A 22,138-nucleotide genomic window follows, 5' to 3' on the forward strand; every position below is an offset into this window, starting at 1 on the left:
ATTTAAAAAAATATCAAACATTTCATTTTTTGTAAAAAAATATCTGTCTATATATTATTATACATCTAACAACGAAGTCATAAAATTATATGATTTATCTGTATACGCGTGCACACAAATATTTGCTGTTATATTAGTGTAATCGGAACAGATGAGACAGTTGAATACGTCGTTAAAAATAATTTACATTTTTATTGATCTACATGTAATCTCCTTGGGGTGATATAGTATGGAAGAAGGTCAGATTCACAACCAACAATTCTTCCAAGTCGCTAAAACCAATAAAACAGGAACCAAATGCGTGTTGAGGTTGTAATTGTTGTTTGCTTGGAGAATGGCCAGATCTGGCGGTGTTGAGGACACTTTGAAAACGTCAGAAGGTCATTAACCGAAAAACGCAGTCATATACATAAGCATCTAAGTCGGATCGATAGGTACCTATATAAAGGTAAAACAAATCCAATAATAACCTTCTTAATAATGTTATTAGTTCACACTACAGCCGAAGGATTATTACATAGGTAGGTTCACCGTTGCGCGCACGCGTTCGATTAATAACAATAAAAACAATAATGATGATAATAAAAATATTGTTATTGCTGTCGCATTGACGAACGTTACAATAAATTGTTTTCTTTCTGGTCCGCTGGTAACCTATATAATCTCCACCCCGATGTGCCCATATAATGGGTCCATCAGACAAACGAAACAAAAATCGCGACGTGACGTTACGAAAAAAGTACAACCGTTAAATCCATTACTGCGAAAATATAAAAGTCCCACCATTGGGTGGTTATACGATACATCGGACTGAAGCCGCAGGTCGATCTATAAAATATTACATTTATGTACATCATAATAAATGCATAACATATAATACGGTGATAGAGCTGCTCTAAGACCGCAATAATAGTATAATACATTAAAATTCTGACTACCTAAATAAAATGTAAAACGGTCTTCGACCGATTCAAAAATAATTGTTAGAACGTCGTTTAATCACATCGACATAATTATCCGACTACATATTAATACATAGTTAGGTATATATATATAATATTATATAGCTGTCTAGTTGAGTATAAATATTTACGAGGTATGGCGTTCCTTGTTTAGTGTTATTTTTGCCGGATTGTAATATATTTATTATAGGTAATACATTATATTATACGTATGTATACTGACGTACGAACCGTGTAAGTAAGTAAATAAAACAAATGTTATTGTTTTTAAACGCCGTCGTCCGTCGCGGTTGGAAAAATTACCATAACACGATTTTGTAATGTTAATATACGCAGCCGTTATTAATATATAAATGAAAACAATCAATTAAATATAAGTAGGTATGTGTGTAAAATAATTATGATTTCCACTCGGAATAGCGTTTGAATTGGATTTTTTTTTTGTTTTCGATATTAATACTATTGCCGTATAAAATATTCCGCAGGAGAGAAAAAAATATAAAACAAATAAATACGTAGTTGCTGCAACGGCGTGCGTCATGATCGTACGCGATACCTATAAATTACACGCATACACAGGTGTACCTGATGCATACGTATTACGCGGACAGCGGACATAAGGCCTGTTGGGAAGAGTTTCGAATCAGCAGTATCCGTCGTAAATAATATGCGCATCTGATATCAAACCATCACGGGGTTGAGCAATATTATCGTCGCGCATTGAGCATAGAGAGCTCCAGCTAGTCGATGACAATAGTAACAGCAATAACGTTGCTTCGCGTGTCGTCGGGACACTATACGGCAGAAGACCTTGTGTGACGATTAAAGTCGTGTATTTATTGTAACGGGCAAACAAATAAAACACGAAAATATTTCCCAAAGCATACCATTATAACTATATACTTAATATATTATATGTTTCTATATACACCTAACGCATCGAGTATTTATAAGTATTGTTTAAGGTATACATTTGATATAATTCAAGTTTATAATATACGTATGCGCCTCCGCGTAAACGAAAACCGATGAATCGTTAATGCGAAATGTTTTCTCGTGAATTTTACATGATATCTGACGAGCGGTATATAACAACAGTATCAACTTACCAAAATTCTAACCTAACCTACACGAAGACTTGAAAACAATAATTCAAATTGAACGAGAAAACAAGATGATTCGCGAAATCATTGCTATCCGATTAAACGAAATTGTACGCTGTTTTGCATACTCGTGTTATGATTTTCATAAATACGATTGATTTCGCGTCAAGACCTGTAGTAGCTTATACATATTATAGATAATATTTTATGATATTATATTTTAGTTTGTGTATATTATCTCTCATCATATATAATGTATATACACATCTATGGAATTAATGACAAAAACAAGATGTTTTTTCTAGTTATTAACAGTTAAAAAAAAATGCAGGTACATAAAACTATCACGTTTATATACATTTCACATGTGTTTATTATTTTAAAATAAGGAAAATATCAGAAAAACAGAAGAACGTAATAATTACTTCTATATACGTAATAACTCGTTATAAAAATCATACGTTAAAAAAACCACTCAACTTTGAGGCACAACCAACATTTTCATCTATCAATTATATAGATCAATATTTACTCCAATATTGAATCTAAAAATGCTTTACGTCTAGAAAATATTAATAGACAGTAATTGAACAATTGATAAATTTGACATGTTTCACGTGTGTAAGACAAAGCTAACGAGTGCGGGCGTTGCGTCCTCTTATAAAAGTGAAAGTTATCCTTCTATAGCTACTAACAACTATGACGTAAATAACAGACTTAAATTAAAAAAAAAAAAATTATAACTTTTATACGTTTCTTGTACAGATTTTCACTTGATCAAACCGAAATTTTTAAATAAATTCGATGAAAATTGAAAATTAGAATGTTTAATAATGTATTTAATTATGTGTTTATTCACTTGATTTTTCTACCGGGTAAATTGGTAAATTCTGGTGGACTCATCCACAATATCATTACTAAAACCAATTAAGAGTCGAAATACCTAAATCATTAGTGTCTTAGAAAAAGATAAAAACGTATTCTACATTCCTATTAGCATATACTATTGGCTGGAAATTCAATCGACTAAAATATTTTAACGTTAAAACAACGAAACTACTGTTGACAAGAATCAACCAAGAAACTTTTCTATTTAGTTGTTGTTAACAAGTTTTAAAAAAATTGTTCAATTAAATATACTTATAACGAGGTTTCACCATCATTCGGGATTAAAATAACAATAAGTTATATATTATCCGACCAAGCCGTATCCTATTTAGATAAACACTTTTTTACGAATTGTATGAAAAATAATAATGATAATTATCGTACCTAGTAAATCATTTATTGTATTCATAATTAATATTTTATTTATTCTAATGGGTTAATGGTCGTTTTATGTGATTTTCGTAATCGATTTTCAATGTAATAATACGCACTTATAATGCATCAGTTGTATTTACGGTGCCTTAAAGTGAACATTCGTTATAGTATATTGTCTTCGTGGTCCCAGGTAAGAAATTTTACCAATAATTTATTTTTATTTAAACCATGTTTAAGTTTGAAATTTCGCATAATACGATATTAGATTGACCCAATTACTAATATAAATCCATAAAATAATGTAATAACATTTTGAACGTTTTATTACGTCGTAATTTATAGACGAATAATATTCCACGTTATGTATTTTATTATTAATATTATTATGGTAGTCACTTCAGAAAACGATAGTTTTAAGAATAATTATTATTCTGTGTATAAATGTTAAAATGTGCGTGGTGTTATAAAACAAGTTTTTAGAAATAACTGAGATAGTGTTAAGCCATTAGCAGAGATGATACGAGTTTGAAGATGTAAGACAAAAGGTATTTTAAATTTAAATACTGTCGTTTATTGTTGTACCATAATGGTATAATACCCAATACTTTCGGTTTGTTTTAATTATCGGCTGTTGCCAACAATGCCAATTGCTAATATTAATACATATTTGTATACAGTATACATTGTGCAGTGGTGCACCCTAATCATGATTTCAATAGTATATTCCGAGTGATTAGCGAAATTTACTGACTGTCGTTTTATACATGATTTAAAACACAGTGAGAAGCCACTTTAAATCTAAAGTAGGTATGGAGAAATGACTTATGACTTATGTGTTTATTTCAAATTTCAAAACTGTTTTATCGACATTTTTTTTTTTTTTATTTGAGGTCTGCGTAAAACGAGAAAGTTACAACATAATAAATTGAACGGCGTCTTCATTTGTATGCTTCTCCGTGTATAAGAATTCTAAAATCCTACTAAGATTATACATTGAAGTTAAATAGTAGTGGTAGCACAATAATAACGAACAACACAAATGATATATTACATTTTTTACCACAATTTATCTATCTACGTTAGAGACTTTTTTATAAACGGCAATCGTATTTATTCGTTTTATTTAATTTGTTCACTTTCAAAATAAAAATTTGTTTACAAATAATATATTTGGACAATTTATCACGTGACTCAATTCTCGAATGCTGGCTCCTCTAGGTCATTCGATGTTTCAAAATTGTTATAACTGAAGGGTCGAGCGTGCTGACGACGATGGTTTTTTTTACGAATCATTTTGAGAAACTTTTTATGAACATTTTTAAAAAAATGCCAGATATAAAAGCCTGTTAAAAAAAAATACTAATCATTTTTAATTAGTCGATGATTCTCGATTTTTCTATTAAATTCGAAAGCGAAAATACAATCGCTATCAATAAAAACCTTATTTCATGATAATTATACAATTGTCTCAATGGACTTCCTAATCATAATATGAAGTCACTGTTAGGTAATTTTAATAGCAGGCCAGTTGACAATGTGTTTGATTTCCGATTAAATTAATGGTTACAGCTTCTAAAAGGTGACCAATATTCGTAAAATACTCGTTTAACTATACTTAATTCAAGCGAGTATTTTATAGCTGATTGTTTTCTAGACAATTAGTGGATACTCCATTAATTCTTACTGTGAGCATTTTATATATTATTAATAAATAGTTATGTTGTTGTTGGTGTCGTCGATAACATAATGTGCCAGAAATATATCTTTTTGAATCTATTTATTATATAATATTATTATTATTATTACCTATTTCAAACGTTTACTCTGACATTTTGTTTATTTTAGTATAAATTGGTAGGTAGATTTATTATTGTCTTTATTTTTATATTTAAGTCATCTATGACTGATTGTACATCAGTATAGAGTTACCTTTTCTACTTTAATGATCAAGTTACTCGTAATGTTGTTAATATATATATATATTATATATAACTGTGAAATGAAAAACACTGGGTTTATCGAATATCGATGATTACAAAACGGTCAACACTATCCATATGTGTATATAATACTCGTCATTTGTGCTATTAACGATATATTAATGTTAGTGGTTTAATAACTATTAACTTATGCGTCAATATATAGATCTATTTTAATAAATGTTATTATTTATTAATTATTACTGATTAAACATACTAGTTTTGTTCAATTATTAAAATATAGTTGTTACTTGTTATTCTGTACCTGGATGGTTTTTAAAGGATTTTTTGAGTGATTTATCGTTTCTTATTCCCAATAATTAATCAAGTGATTTTTGTTTTTTTTCTTAATAAATGAGGACAGTATATTCCAATAGTATTTACTATTTAGTATTTATCAATTATTATTGTTGAATAGCCGAATAGCTGCAATTCCATTGCAATAGGTACATTAATACGTATGAGTTTATGGCTGTAGTATTTAAGCATAATTTCGATTGAAAACAGTATAAAATATGTAGTTGAGTATGTTTAAGTCTACGTGAATACGTAATTATCATTCTGCGAATGATAAAGATTATTCTGTAGGTAATGTAAATTGTCGACGAGTTCTCACTTGTTCATTTGTTCTCTGTATGCCGCCGTGGCGCCGTTAAATCACTGCGCTTGACGTAGGTACCTACTACGCATGAGTTTCGCAAGTTTAGTTTATAGTTTATAATATACAGAGTGATTCACTAAACATGGTTACCTTCATTTTTCATTTAATAATTAATTTACCTATTTATTTTAATTTTATGATTTTTGAAATTTTCAAGTATTCTTAAGGACTATAATTGATATTTTAAATTGTCAATGTAATTCAAGAAGTATACAAACTTTTTTTTTTTTGAAATAAGAACCACTATTCTCTGTCTTAAATTGTTAAGATGATTTTTTTTATATGTAAAAAATGTAATAAGTTATTTTAATACAAATTGAAATTTGAATGAGTGTAATATTTTCGAGATCTTCAAATATATGTTACTAATGTTAATAGCTTATGAGTTATGATAACGAATTAAAAAATATGAGGGCTAAGATGATTTTAAATTTATGCTAATTAATATAAGATTTAATACAGTTTAAAAATTTGTAATAGTTATGTAAATTCTTGCAAGTACCATAGTTAATACTTAATAGGTATCTATTTTAATTTTATATAGTATCATTATTAAGGACTATATTGTTTTTAATACATTAAGTGAAATAACTTAGAAAATACTCGTTTGAATTTCAATTTAGTCGTATTATATGCATCAGTATTTTCAAAAAAAAAACTTTCAACTAACAATTTACATTTAAAGTTTTTTATTCAATAAAAAAAAATTACCACAAGACATTCCTTGAAATATAATTTTAAAAAAATATATGGGAACCTTACTAAAAATACAAAAAATATCATAATTTGAATAAATTCAAGATAAAATGGGGTGGACACGTTAGATGAATCGTCCTGTATATTATGTTATTATGATATATACTAGAGTATTGTTGGAATAACGGACGGTGGAAATTTTGAAAAATGTCACGATAAATGTTTCAGTTTTAAGGGTGCTCGTGACACTACGTTTCATATCAGATTATATACTAAATAATGTATCTGTATTGTAGTACCTGTACAATACGCATACACGGTCGTATTGTTTATTTAGATGAAACCACTTGCGCGGCCTAATCGTAAAACACTCGAAGACGTTTTCGAGTGATCGACTGTGGCAGAGGACGTTCCCAAGGTATCGCGTTGCTGGTTTATTCGATCAGTGTTTGTAGATATATAATTTATTATTATACGATATTTTATACTTTTAATATCGACTTTGATGTTTTGACATCGGGACCGCATATCTGCAGTGCACAATATAATAATATAATATTAAAATTACAATATCGCACGGTATAAATTGTGGCTTATCAAACGTTCGTCGACTACCACGCAGGCCACGGTTTGTCACGTGCGCGCGGGTATAAACTTACTGTTGTTATGCGTGATATCTACTCGCATTCGTTCGTGTACCCATATATTATTATGATAGTGATTTTAAACTGCATATAGTGTAATCTCCTAACACCCCTCCGCTTATGAAAGAATTGAAAATAATAGTGTTAAATAGGTATCACTACGAATAATATTTTTGAATGGTATCCATATAATAACGAGCGAGATGACTAATGATGGCGATTATACACCTGCGTTAAATCTCTATAATAACAGGTGTCCGCTAATAGAGATATTATTGCCATCATATATAATGACTATATTTGTGTGTCCGCGCTCGCCCGTAATTGAGAAGCAACGTGTCCTATAGGTACACGCAGGTATCGTTGCGCCGTCCGCTATTAGGAGGTGTCTGCTAATGAGTATTTAACTGTATTAACTTTTATATATGTCGCTTGTGAAACAGCAGTATAATAATATATACGACTATATTGTCACGATATATACATATGTATATACAATTAATCACATACGTGCCCATCATATTTTATTATATCGCATCACCGTCGCGTGTAACACATAGAAATGTGCTATAGAAAGGGTCCGCCGATCCCCGGGCGAGCGGCTGCTGCTGTGCGCGTGGGGCGACACGAAACGTCTGTCATTTGCGAATGACGTCCGCGACGGCCGACTTACCTCACAACGGAGACGATATCTCATATAATTGTACACGGAGATCAGTGAGATGGTGTGCGATAGTTGGATAAACACTATCATTACTATATTATTGTGAGTGTGTTGCATACATATTAGAGTGTACAGGCGAAAACGTTATCACCACGACGGTTGCGCGCGATCTAATTTCAGATAACATGGTTGCGAAAATATTATTGTGTTATTATTACTATAGTGACGGTGATGGGTGTTATTGTCGCGACCTGCGGCTTGTCGTCGTCGATCTGCCGGATACGGCACAGGTTCAATCGATTATTATTTATTACTATTATACCCATATTACCATTATTATTATACACGTTACCAGCGACTGTTGCGTTTAAATGAAAACTATGTAAATTTACCGCTGGGCACTGATAATACGGTATAACGCTGGCGATAAATCACACTTGAAACCACGATGTATTTAAAAATGTAAAACAACTTGCGAGAAACATTTCGTGACGTTTCCAATCTTTTTTACTCACTAACAACAATTTTATCGAATAAAATCTAAGAAAAATGCGAACATTTCAGATGTCTCCTAAAAATGCTAAAATAAATATTTCATAAGAAATGTCGTCTCTAAAATTACTCGTTTTCGAATAACAGTATTAATACAACATTATCGATTTTGTCAAAAACTTCCTGCGTTATAGTATTTCCATTTTTTCATATTTTATTTTTATTTTTGTTTTCCGATTAAATTGTAAAGTAGTTAAGTAATTTATACTTTTGAAAGATATCGAGACATCTATTTTTTATTTGTTCTACTGTAAAAAGTATTTTCAGACATGAAATAAAAATAAATCGCACTTCGGTGTACAAATAAATAATAATAAATACATTGCTCTGCTTAAAATATATTACAACATAAGATTTAAATACTTAAAAGCTTTTTTATTTAAGCACACGGAAAAATACACATATTTATTATATGGAGCCATGGAGGGCATATTGGTAGTGGTATGTGCAAATCGGCTTTCTTGTAACCGGAACTTAAAACATCTATCTCATAATTTAATAGTTTCTGCTTTATTTTTATGATAATTTTCTATACGAGCAATATCAGTATAATATTATCTAAAGTTTATAATAATAATAATATATTCACGGCAATAATGATAATATTTTATTGTAAGATATTATTAACACGGAGGCAGATACAAAGTAGCTAATTGCAGAATTATGCGACAAATAAAAAATAAAAAACACTCTTTGGTAGGTATTTGTAAGAATAGCCTTCCGACTTAAATGTATATTTTATTGAAACAAAAACTAGGTTAAGGATTCTTTTAAATCCACTTCTTCCGGCGACAAGTTTGTTTCGTTTCATTATGTGGACGCTCGATTCTATACACGGCGATTAGCTTAAAACTAAAAATCCTTTTAATATAATATTAAATAAACATTTTTTAAAATATACATTTGCGAGTGTAGTAACGCGTTACTATGTTCCATAAATTCTATTAAATCTATGTTCTAGTTAAGTAATAATATTGTGATCTACGTAATTATTCCTAATTAAAACGTTCGTCTTTAAAATAAAACGAGTTTGTTACATTTTGATGTATTTTGACGATGATACATTTTTCGTAGGTAGGTATCTTAGAAAAAAAACACTTTAGAGTATACCTACAAGCTCGTTTTTTAATGAGATTGATATGGGACGTTATTAATAAATATTAAAAAAATTAAAATGTTAAGTCTAAAATATATTTGAATATTAATTCATAGTAACTTACAAGTGGTCCCTTGTCAATGCCATTGATTTCAAGATGTAAACAAAAAAACAGTATCGTGTATAAAGAAGAACATTTAGGTTTTCGACATTTATAGTTAAGAAACAAAATTTATGTACAATACAAAAGACAATGTTTGTTCATTTATTTTTTTAAATTATTAATATAGCTAATGTTATTTAAGTTTGAAAAAATGAAAATAATGCATTTAATACAATTATAATTTTTTTGTTGTAACTATGATATCTATATTAAAACCCTACAACACTGCAAAAATACTGTCTCGTGTATTGCGTATAAACTTTATTAACTATAAAAGTAGTTTGAATAGTTCTTTTTAACGTGACATTGTTTTTACAATCAATTTATGTGAGTATAGCGTTCTGTTAATTCTCATATTTAACATAATATTTAAGTGAGATAACTTCAGAAATTGTTTTTAATAATAAAAATATATTTTTTCAAGAACCTTGAAAAGGTCGTCAAAGTTATCAACCTGTATAATAAGTGATATCGGAAAATTATTAAATTTTTAAGTAAATTTTTAGTGCTTTTTAATTGTTTCAAGAGTGTCTTTTTAAATAATTAAACTCACCGAGATAAATTATATAGGTACGTAAATTGGTTACACAGACGATTTTCAATCGTTTTTCATTATTAATATTCGTGTATACTCGTACAACGGTTACCGTTACATTTACTTACACATATGTCATAGATTACACAATAACGTACACTTTGATTGTATTTTAAGTAACAGTTTTAACAAAAAAGAATATTTTTAATGATGTTGTTATACTTTACGTTTACAATGCAATAATAGATATTTATTATTGGTAATGTGAATTATTAAGATATGAACAAACTACCGTCAGTGGTTATTAAAAATAAAACAGTATTTATATTAGTACTAAAATCTACTCGAAATTAACCTAATCTCGGTTTATATATAAATTTAAAAATGTAGTGTCGAGAGTCAAGTGTGATTATCTTAAACTTAATTCAACACGCGACCAAGTGGGTATACCTAGTATAATATGGATACCGGTTGGTTGCTGTTCTCGTACGTTTCTGTCTACTATTATTGAATAAAAGGTAAGTTAGTGTTTATGCTATTCAAATTCGTTAGGTCTTCTTTTAATTATTAGTTTTTTCTAAAATTTCTAACTAATTATTATAAAAAAAAAAAAAAAAAAAATGTATATTTTATAACGATAACTTAAACACCAACTATAAAAGAGGGGATTAATTACCATATAGTTAATGGGATAAATTATTATAAATATTTGAAATTATTTTTTAATGTAACGCATGAATATAATATAATTCACCTATTTCATTGTAATTATTTATTATTATTTTAACAGTCACGTACGTCAATAATTGTATCTATGTTGTTTTATAATATATGATATTGAGCGACACAATACTTATAATTATATAATTATTAATATGATAACTATTTTCTCGATCACGCAATATCTCATCTCTGTTAGGTTAAGTTATTTTTTATTAATCTATTAGAATAGGTAATGTTATATATACTGCATTGTGTTAAAGTATTACCTGAAGTTAGGTACAGACTCTATAACCAGGCTATAATGAAATACAGTCATAAAAACTAGAAATCTTCTAATGATTTAACGATTTCACTATACAGACGGAAACTATGTGTCAGAATTTATTTTTCATTTATATTCTTAAAGTGTATTAAATTTACATAAACAATCTAAAATGCATTATAATTGTCCTTAGTTTTTGGATAGAGGATAGATAATACGTTATGTAAAATAATTTCACAGCGTTTTAATTAAGCTAAAAATAAGTTTTCCGATAAAAAAAATGTATTATGGTTGGCTGTAAAACCGATAGCTTCACCGTTGTCCTCGAAAAATCTTAAATTATTAAAGTTGGTGTTTGTAATTTATATTATTAATTTAAAAGAAGGATAACTATGGAATTCAAACATTTTTTAATAGAAACACTATAGCGTATACGAGTTACACGTAATTCTTATCAACTATCACTTATCACGGCGTGCAATAGTACTTCCCTCACGCACTGCTGATATTAATTGTTAAATAGCTGAATTATTAAATCTAATAAACAGTTTATCCAAATTAAGAACGTAACATATAATAGTGTAAACATTTTTTAAAACAAAAATCATGTGCGTTCATAACATATACAAGATCTAAATGATCCAAGAAATTATACAACATAAATACAAAAACACGCAATTTTAACATAATATTTATCATAACCTTCGAAGTACTGCCCTTCAATACACAAGCACACACACATGCATATGTAAATAATATAAACTATATAGTATAACACACACGAACACACGTTCATTTATATTCAATAAACCAAATGAAAATTAATCTTATAATATTTTATTTTTCCGGTAAATAAATTTAAGCAATTATATTATTAATACTCGTATTAGTTACGATGTTCTTTGTATCAGGGTTTATGACATGAAATATTATATTTAATGTATTCCTTTTTTTATATATTTATAAAACGTATGAATGATACTACGTGAATATTTTATGTTGTGAATGATTTTGCTTATAAACAAACGACTGATTTAGAAAACTATGTAGGTAAACTAAGCAGTGGTTTATCGTTTATTGTTTTATACTATATACTGTATCAATAATATTCTATTACTCATCTCTATCTAGCGATTTTTTTGTTTTAATCTAATTTACACCAGTGCCGTGCAAGAATTAAACAAAAAAATATAATTTATTTTATGAAATTTACCGTTATGATGCAGATTTGTTTTATATTATTCCAAATACACTGTGCAACTATTCTGGGTAGATATGTATTTTTGTGTCAGTATAAAAATTGTTGACATATCTCTAGATTAACATATTCGAGGTAGGTTACGATAGTAAAGGTTTTAATTACCCATTAAGAAATGGTGTATTTAAATTATTATAAAATCAAAAACCGTTTATGAACCAACATTTTCAAACATTCATACTATTGACAATCTCGAATTTATGATTATTCTATTTGACCTCCATATTAACAAGCCGAGTTAATAGGTTTTAAACAAAAGACATTAGATGTACATGCGAATAATATATGAAGTATTTTTCATAAACACTATTCTTACATAGTACTGACTTACTACATTTCACGTATATTTGATTGGCTGTATATTATAATAATAATAATATGTATGAAAGAACATTAATCATTATTGTTACCTAACATATGCAATTATTGAGGTTGTATAATATGTTATGTCCACTATATCCACGGATAGAACATAGGCAGGAATTTGGAATTTTTTAAAAAAGTCTTAATACGTTTTGCTATTTTTTATTTTTTTTATTTTTTTTATATTTTTTTTTTTTTTAGGGGGCTGTACAAGGTTAGGTTGTTACACAAAACAATGATTTTTAATGTCTTTAAACTTGTTTATTATTTCTCGTTATTATTCTTACATTGTAAACGATAAATAAATTAGAAACTTTATAGTTAAAAATAAAATAATATATACGAATAATCTTAAGTTAAAATTGCGTTTCATAAACAGCAAATATTTTTTTCACCTGGGATGTTTGATTTGAATCATTAAGGTACTTATGTATTGTAAATAATTATATTATTATTTATCGATTTTGACGTTATTGTCGTTCAATCGTCTATACTGCCTACAGTGTTGGTTTTGTCAATTACGTTATTGCACTTTACAATACGCTATTTCTATTCTTCGCTTACATAATTATAAATTGTCAAATTCAAAATAAGATTTTGTTTGCTGCTTGAGATTAAGCCCACACTTTTTTCAGGTTTAAATAATAATAATTATTACATATTGTGATGTATGAATTATATTATGTATACATCATCAAATAGTATCAAATTGTAAGCTGTCACGTCCAGTTATGATTATTGAGCATATTAAATTAACACCGTTGTGTATACAGCGTGCGAAGACGATGAAGACGCTGTACACTTTTTTCTCAATCGTTAAAAAACTTAATATATATACTACTCCTATTATTATAGTGGCAATATAAAATATGTATAACTTTATCGCTGTATATTATATACTCCGTGATCAAAAGCTAACAGATACTACCGCAAAATAAATTTAACTCGATTTTATAGGAGATCAAACGTAATATTTAACGCGATTTTGTACAATGTTAAAAAAGTTCAAAGTTATACTTATAAATGAGCTCTAAATGTAAATCTACTACCTATGTATACCTATTTGTGTTTTGTTTGCTCATACATATTACCCAATATAAACATAACACGTTTTTCGACCTTTTGCGTTACGGCCATATACTTACAAACTTACCTAACATATTTTACATTATATATAGATATATATATATACCATGCCTGTCCGTCGTTAATCATCCAGTGTTATGAATGGTCCAGGAGGGAGAGGGGAGATTTTATAAATGGTATAATAGGTACTATAAGCTAATCAATTTAAAAAAAACTTTTTTTATTTTATCAAAAATAATACAAATATTTTTTTTAATGCCACCAGTGAGAACCTCTCCCTGCCATCACCCCTGCAAAGCCCCGCCACATGTCACAAGGACGTGCCTGATACTATACGGAGACGTGCGTTCAGATTAAATATAATATTATCCCATACAGCTATAAACTCTATTAAAAAAGCGACGAAAAATTTCATAAAAAATTTAGTACGTTATCACACATACACACACACACACACACACACACACACACACACAAGCACACACGCGGCACTCACGCTGTTGACAGTCTTATCGCGTGTGTCCGTTTAAGCAGCTACGACGTCTATATTACAATAATATAATATAATGTAGCCACATATCGACGATTATTATTATTATTATTCTTATTATTATCATCATACTTTAACGCGGCGTTATCATTATTATTATTGTTGTAATTGTTAATAATAATTTTAATCGCCTTGTGTGTGTGTGTGTGTGTGTGTGTGTGTGTGTGTGTGTGTGTGTGTGTGTGTGTGTGTGTGAGTGTGTAACTGGCAGTAATTTTTTTTTTTTTTTGTGTTTTAATCGCAAACCGTTTTCATCGCCGTCGCTCCGTGCGACAGACTCGCGTATCACTGTACGATCGGTCGGCAGGGCAGCGAAATCCGTTCGGCGCTGCAGCAGGCGTAAAGTCCTCTGCCGGTCGCAAATCACACTACATATATATATCGCAGACGCGCGTGTTCGAAACTGCATTCGATTCGAAACTAAATCATAGTCCGTCGCCGTTTCGCCGCCGTCCGCGCCCGAGAGATTGTATATATTATTATAGTAACGATAGTATAATAATATATTATTGTTATAATAATAATATATAAACGCTCTCGTGGCTTGACCGAAGGCCGTGCGAAAAAGAACTTAGGCGGACGGCGGCCGACCTCTTGTGCATCGCGCGCGCAGTGACACCCACTCGACATCGTCCGCTTCCGTTTTCAACTTATCCGTCGCCGTAGTTTCGTACGTATCATATACACTTGTTTTGCCACCGCTTCAAGAGGTGCGTTACGCTGGGGTCGTCTTCGTTTTCAAACAGAGGTAACGTCAGAAAAAAAAACCCTAATAATTCGCTTGCACTCTCTATAATGTTATTTCCGTTTTGGGCGCTACGAATATTACCTATACTCACATTACTCTACGACAGACGTCTATAAGAATTTAACTATAATAGTCACCTCTAATCATAAATCATACAACAATAGACGTGAGCCACAGCTTTGATTATATATGTATACGGAGATCCGATATGTCTGATGCGGACGTATAGCAATAGTGTTACACCAGAGACGATTCGAATAAGTACCGTGTTTTATACGGTAATGCCATATTATTTCGATTTCGAAAATAGTTTGAAAATTTACTTTTAATATTATACTTATATTTACAACTTTTAGGCCGATATTAGGTTTAAGTTAGGTTCAATGACTTGTTCCAATTCGAGTTCGAGCATGACGTATAATGTATTAAAATAAGATATGATAGGTATAAATAAATAATTTGTGTCAATATTTTTAACTTTTATATGTTTTTAGTTTTATACGAAGTTACATATTAATCATTAGTTACAATATAAATTAAAAGATAGATAGCTTTAACCAACAAAAGTGATCAAATATAAATTTTTAATAACTGTATTATTAATATCGTTTTATGCAACAATAAAATGTTTATAAGAACGATAATTAGACACAAAATATTGTGTATACGTATACACTATACATGTACCATACGTTCATAAATCATAGCGACGTATACAATTTTCATTCGAAATAAAAGATGTATGTTTATACATTTATAATAACATGGTTTATTTTATTTTCCAACTACAAGAAACAAATAATAAATAATATGTATTTTATAACGAAAGCAAAACATTTTCCGAAGTATTGGTTATTCTTAACTGAAATCATTTTTTTTAATAAGTATAGATAGTACTTATTACACAATATATTAAGTTATTTTTTTCGGACATTTGTTTTATTATTTTATAAAAGTACAATCCTCAAATAAATGATTAATAGGTATAACGGTATTATTACATTAATTTTATTTAACTTTTTTCATCAAGATATAATTTTTGTAATTTATTTATATTAATTTTAGAATAAATACCATTTATTCATTTTTCATCGTCGATTTATTATAGCCGATTACCGGTATTATTAACTACATTAAACCGCTTAAATTTTTAAAAACTAATTTTAAACATGCTCCTACGTACTTAATCTGTGATTTTAATGTTATTATTATAATATGGTGATAGCCACATTACATGATTAGTGAAATGTTTGCGAAGTAGTGTAACCATATTATAATATTACGGTCTATCATACGATGGACTAAAATTATGTTTTTAATAGACCTCGTTATAATTTCGATGTTATTGAAATGCTATACACGTTAACATCTGTAGATAAGTCACAAAATCGCATTATCGCATCATTCAGAAGTCATTATCTTTGGTAAATTATTACAGACGACAGAAGTTATATCATACTTTAACATTCGTATCCAACAATTCGCATAACGTAAATGTTAAAAATATAATTATTGAATTAATTTTGTATATTGTTAATTTTCATCACATTTTCAAGTGATATATTATTTTTAAATTGTATTATATTTTTTTATAATGACTTGTTTATTTTATACAAAGTACTATATAGCCATCACAAGGAATAAAACATACTATACATAATATACTTATTATAATTATTAAAAGTAATTATTCGTAATTCGTCATTAACCATTAAAATTATTAGTTTCATTTAAAAATAATTTGCTTGTTTTACTCATTATACCTACTATTTACTATCGTTTACTTCTTGGTGTATGATTAGTTTTATCGTGAGAATATGCGACACATACTTTAAGTCAACGATATATACTTAACTTTACATGCACTGTAGCATAATAATTTATTCCCCTTGTGTATGTCTACACTGATGCCACAGCGTTATGATATTGCAGCTGCTGTTGTGCTTGAATTGTATTAAATATCTTGAATAAGCAATTGCAATAGTGCAGTGCTAAAATATTAATTATTATTTAATTATTAATTTTTAAAGGCACGAAAGCCTTGATAAAAATATCGTATTTAACAATCGTATACCACTTATAATTATTAACATTAATCTCAATAAATTACAGTTAACAAATACAATTGTTGATTCAATTGTAATATTACGCTATTATCATTTATGGAAGACAAACACGTTGCTATAGTCTCAAACTCTAGTTGTTTTTTGAACTCAATGTCTATTTAAGGTGAATAAAATCCTAAAGCATTGTTATCATGTTTCTGCAGTATATGATGTTAATGAAATTTATCACGAACTGGCGTGTTGTGTAACACTAAAAATTATCACACTACACTTTTACAAAAACCATAAAACTTATTATAATTACATTTTTCTATAAAATTCTACAGCTCGTTTAATCACATTGGCGTATGATGTATGAATCATACTTGGGAATTTTCACAATACGTACCTATACTAATGCAATGAAGTTAAATTTATTAAAACAGAGTGTATAGGTAGTCATTTAGCGGTACAAAAATATTTTTTATTAAACACGAGTTTTAATCACAAACCCAATAATAATATAATTTGTATACCGATCGGACAATGAAGACATGTATTTAAAATGTACACTATAATAATTATTGGTTCAATAGTTTGATTGCTAATCAATAAAAAGTTTTTAAATTATGGAAGTAAACAGTAAAGGGCCCGTGACTATAATTTTTTATGTACATACACGATTGGACATGTTTAATCTACCGCACAGTAGCTGATACTCCTGTATAAATAAGCACACAACGTGTTTTTACTGCGATAAAATTGAAATAGGTAAAATATTACAAATTCGTTGTTTTTTAAATTATAATTAATCAAAAACTATGTGTACTCATCTAAATTATACAATTTTTAAATGCACAGTAATTATATTACAAAAAAATAAAAATGGTAAACTATTTTAATAAAAACAAAAGCAATAAACTTAGGTATAGTAAATAAACACTATTAACTTCCTCCGCTACCTGTTTTTTCCTTGATATTTAACATTTTTAGTTTTCAGTCATTTAATGTTACCATAATAATAATTTTACTATAATACATTTTCTTATTATCACTATACGACAATAGTGGTTCGCAGTAAACTTCATATTTATTATTGTTCGTTTAGGATTGTTATAAAATTGTATTATATTATATTGTCTATAGCGCTCACCAACCCAGTTCGACATCTAACATTGAAGAGTGCTCAACGCTGAAGATAGTGCATAAAATAAATATTAAATATAGATTTTTTCCATCTCACCCCGTTATCAATAATCAACTGTCATTTTCCGTGTTCGTTTTTCACCCTGACTGATGACTTAATACCAACATTCCCTTCTTATCTACTGTCTATGGCATGTATTTTTTTAAAGTCATCCAATCTATATATATATATATTATAAACGCGTAAGATGAAAATTAACAAATCATTTTCCTTTATTAAGAGCGAAAATTAAAAATAATTAATTAAATATTATACCTATTATAAAATAGAAGACCAAAATGCGCAGTTTATATATTTCGTGCAAAACAATATTATTTTTTTTACAATTTAAAAAAAAAATTACGTTTGCTATCGAAAATTCACAATTAATGAAGTTTAACACGATACCTTACACTTATTTCTTCAACACATGTTCGACTTTAACGTTTATTAAATTGCCTATACTAAACTCCTTAAAATTTGTGTTTTATGGTATGAAGATCACGTTAATAATATATATTATTACATAAGAGAAATAAATTATCAAAAAGTAACTATCAACATATTTCTCTTATGGTTTAAATAAACATTTAAATAATATTATTTAAAACCATAGTAGTAACCCTTTTAATTTTTTTAAAAAAATGAAGCCAAATTTGTTTTCAAAGCTATATATCTACAGATTTAATTTCATGATTTAGTGTTATAACTCGAAAATTCGTAAAAATATTATATTATTAAACATTTTTTAATAACAAAATTAACTAATTTACCTAATATATTTGTTTTAAGGTGCCATCGGGCCAGATTCAGCCAAGATGACCTCCTGGGATTCATATCTAGCAGTAGCAACGTTTCTATCATCACCTGAAGAATTTATGGGATGGTTCGTCGGATTCGTTTCCCTATTCAGTACAAACCTCTTAAGACCACTGAGGCTAGCATTAACGTCATCTAATAAAAATGCAACTAAAAAGTAAGAAAATAAATAATATAGTACAAATTAATAGTAAGAATAAAGTAAAGAACACATTAAAAATTTGACTAAATCAAATAGATATACGTATTTCACTCAACAATTACTCGTAAAATTAATAAAGAAAAATGACTGTTCTAAGAAAATTTAATTATTCACCTTATGACATTTTGCATTTGCGAGTGAATTTTCACTATAAACACTTATATAAAGTAAAAATATTTTTTTTTTATTGTCGATTAATAATGTGTTTTGAAAACTTTTAATTAAATCGCTTGTAAATATCTTTTTACAATAGTATATGATATTATAGCGTTATGAAAGAATACGCATTGGTATAATAATTTCATTGGTGGAAATCGGATAAAATCAATTGAGAAAATATTAGCCTCCTAATATTTTAAACTATATAAATATGAAATAAAATTTCAAATTTTTTTTTTTTTTTTGTAAGACATTTTGTCAATTTTATTTCAGATAATACTGCAAAATTAATGTGTATGTATTCAAAATTTTAAGCGAATTAACGAATATATTTGTTTTGCAATGTTTGACGTTGTTTTTAAATATGTTTTTTTTTTTATTATGTTGCGGGTAATCTCTTTTACAAATTTTAATGAAGTAATTTCCAAAGAAGACATTGGAAGACTATTCTGGTGATAATTCTAATGAGAAAGGGGGGTTAATCGAAGCTTCTTTGATTTCTGCCAATGATATTATACATCATAGTTATATATGAACGATTACATTGTAATATGTGTTAACTGTCAGTGGACTATCGTGTTAATATTATCGTCATCACCATCATCATTATTCATTACTATCGTCGTATTATTCTAGTAATCTACGCATGTGAAACACAACGATTTAACATTATAATAATGTAGATTCTTTTAAAATATTTCAAATATGTACGCCGACCGTCGGGGTTAGTATGCAATGCAATTCACACACGTGTGCACGTGTGGAAGCATACTACGGTTCGGCCGGCTCACGATTGATGGTACACATTTTTTCTATAGGTAATAATGTTGTTTTCAATAATACAATGTTTAAACGTTTTTATTTTTGAAAAAATAAATTAAATACATTAATACATTTATTATTGTAAATAATAATACATTTTAAAAGAAATTCAATATTTTATCACAAACGTCCATACTTAAATAATTTATTACCAAGATTAGTATGTATACATGATATTTTTTTTTTTATCATGAACCGATGAACCTCTAATTATTTCAAAAACTATTAATATTTTTGAAAATATTTCTTTTATATAGTTTACAGTCAAAATAAAATCATATTTTTTTAAATAATTTCTTTCACTATATTTTTTAAGATTAAACATTTTTAATTTCATAGTCTGATAAATAAGTGGTTCATGATAAATTGATAAAATAATCACCTTGTAATTAAGTAGTTGGGATATATCATATTGTTGTTTTAAAATTTAATAATTTATTTGAAACATCATTTGAGGACGAACAACCGTCAAGATTATAAAGATTGCTTTATTAAAAACAATATTTTCGAATCAATTTAAGTGAACTATGTTATTTCTTTTGCAACACTGTTGGTTTACCTGTTTGATTTATTATTTAAATTGATCATGACATTTCAATCCATTTTCATAGTTACAAATATTTCCGCGTTATAAGTTATTGATTTTCAATGAACAAAACTAAAATATGAAATATGACTGATAGCAATAGACTTATGGATATTAAATGGTCAAGTTGTTACAAATAATGTAAACATAAATTTTAATCATTATTAGGTTACGAAATGTGAGATATTTAACTTATAAGGTAATACTTATACCTATTGATAAAAGTAATTCAAGAACTAACTGATGTGGTGAAAAAATGTTTAAACTTTTTAGCTTTTAATTAATGTTTATAGTAAAATATCCCTTTATTCTCTTTTACCATAAATACCAACAATCACGAAAATAATAATTTAATTTTTTGTGGGTGAAAAGAAAAAGTATATAAACAAAACCGAAACCATATAATAAATAACTATATACAACATTTTATAGGTTAACGACTGGAAGTTTACTTGAATTTTTTTAAAACTAATTTAAAAAACTATTTTTAAATACACTTTACGTATTATATATTATAATATTGGGGCAACTATGAAATAAATTATAAATAATCATACATGAAACTCGTAAATTATGGGTTAATGTTTAAAGTTTTTACTTTTAACACAAAATATGTTTTCAATATTATAACTAATCAATTTTAATTTTATTAACTTGTTTTAATTTAATATACATTTAATAACTAATTATTAAAAAATGTTATTAAATTCTATTAATATTTTAATAAGCAATAGCTTATAACAAATACAGATTTTCAAAAGTAATTAGTAATATATTATAATATCATACTTAAATAATAAAAGGCTGTACATGTTATACATATGAACATGTTTAAACTTTAAACAAGAAAGTGATAATTAACTAATATAATACGTGTTATTTTTTTATTGATTTCACATGCATAAGTTAAGTTAAAATATTAAAACATCATAGAAAATGATTATCTTTATATTTGAAATAACAAACATGTTCAAATTACCTATATATTCTTACTGTATACCTATATAATAT

At 27.9% G+C, this 22,138-nt stretch overlaps 1 protein-coding gene across 4 annotated transcripts in view; it reads left to right on the plus strand.

Annotated features, from left to right (window-relative positions):
• LOC113550553 (facilitated trehalose transporter Tret1-2 homolog) overlaps positions 1-22,138 on the plus strand; it is a 75,507-nt gene that overhangs the window by 12,825 nt on the left and 40,544 nt on the right. For 2 of the 4 annotated variants that reach the window (XM_026952468.1, XM_026952471.1), the window contains exon 2: positions 19,332-19,515. In XM_026952468.1, coding sequence (XP_026808269.1) covers positions 19,332-19,515 — 184 coding nt within the window. Of the gene's footprint in view, positions 1-10,763; positions 10,837-14,850; positions 15,309-19,331; positions 19,516-22,138 lie in introns of those variants that run through there. The other 2 variants (XM_026952470.1, XM_026952469.1) reach the window with 2 other exon arrangements.

Source organism: Rhopalosiphum maidis, chromosome 1 (genome assembly GCF_003676215.2).
Source record: "Rhopalosiphum maidis isolate BTI-1 chromosome 1, ASM367621v3, whole genome shotgun sequence".
NCBI classification, from domain to species: Eukaryota; Metazoa; Arthropoda; class Insecta; order Hemiptera; family Aphididae; genus Rhopalosiphum; species Rhopalosiphum maidis.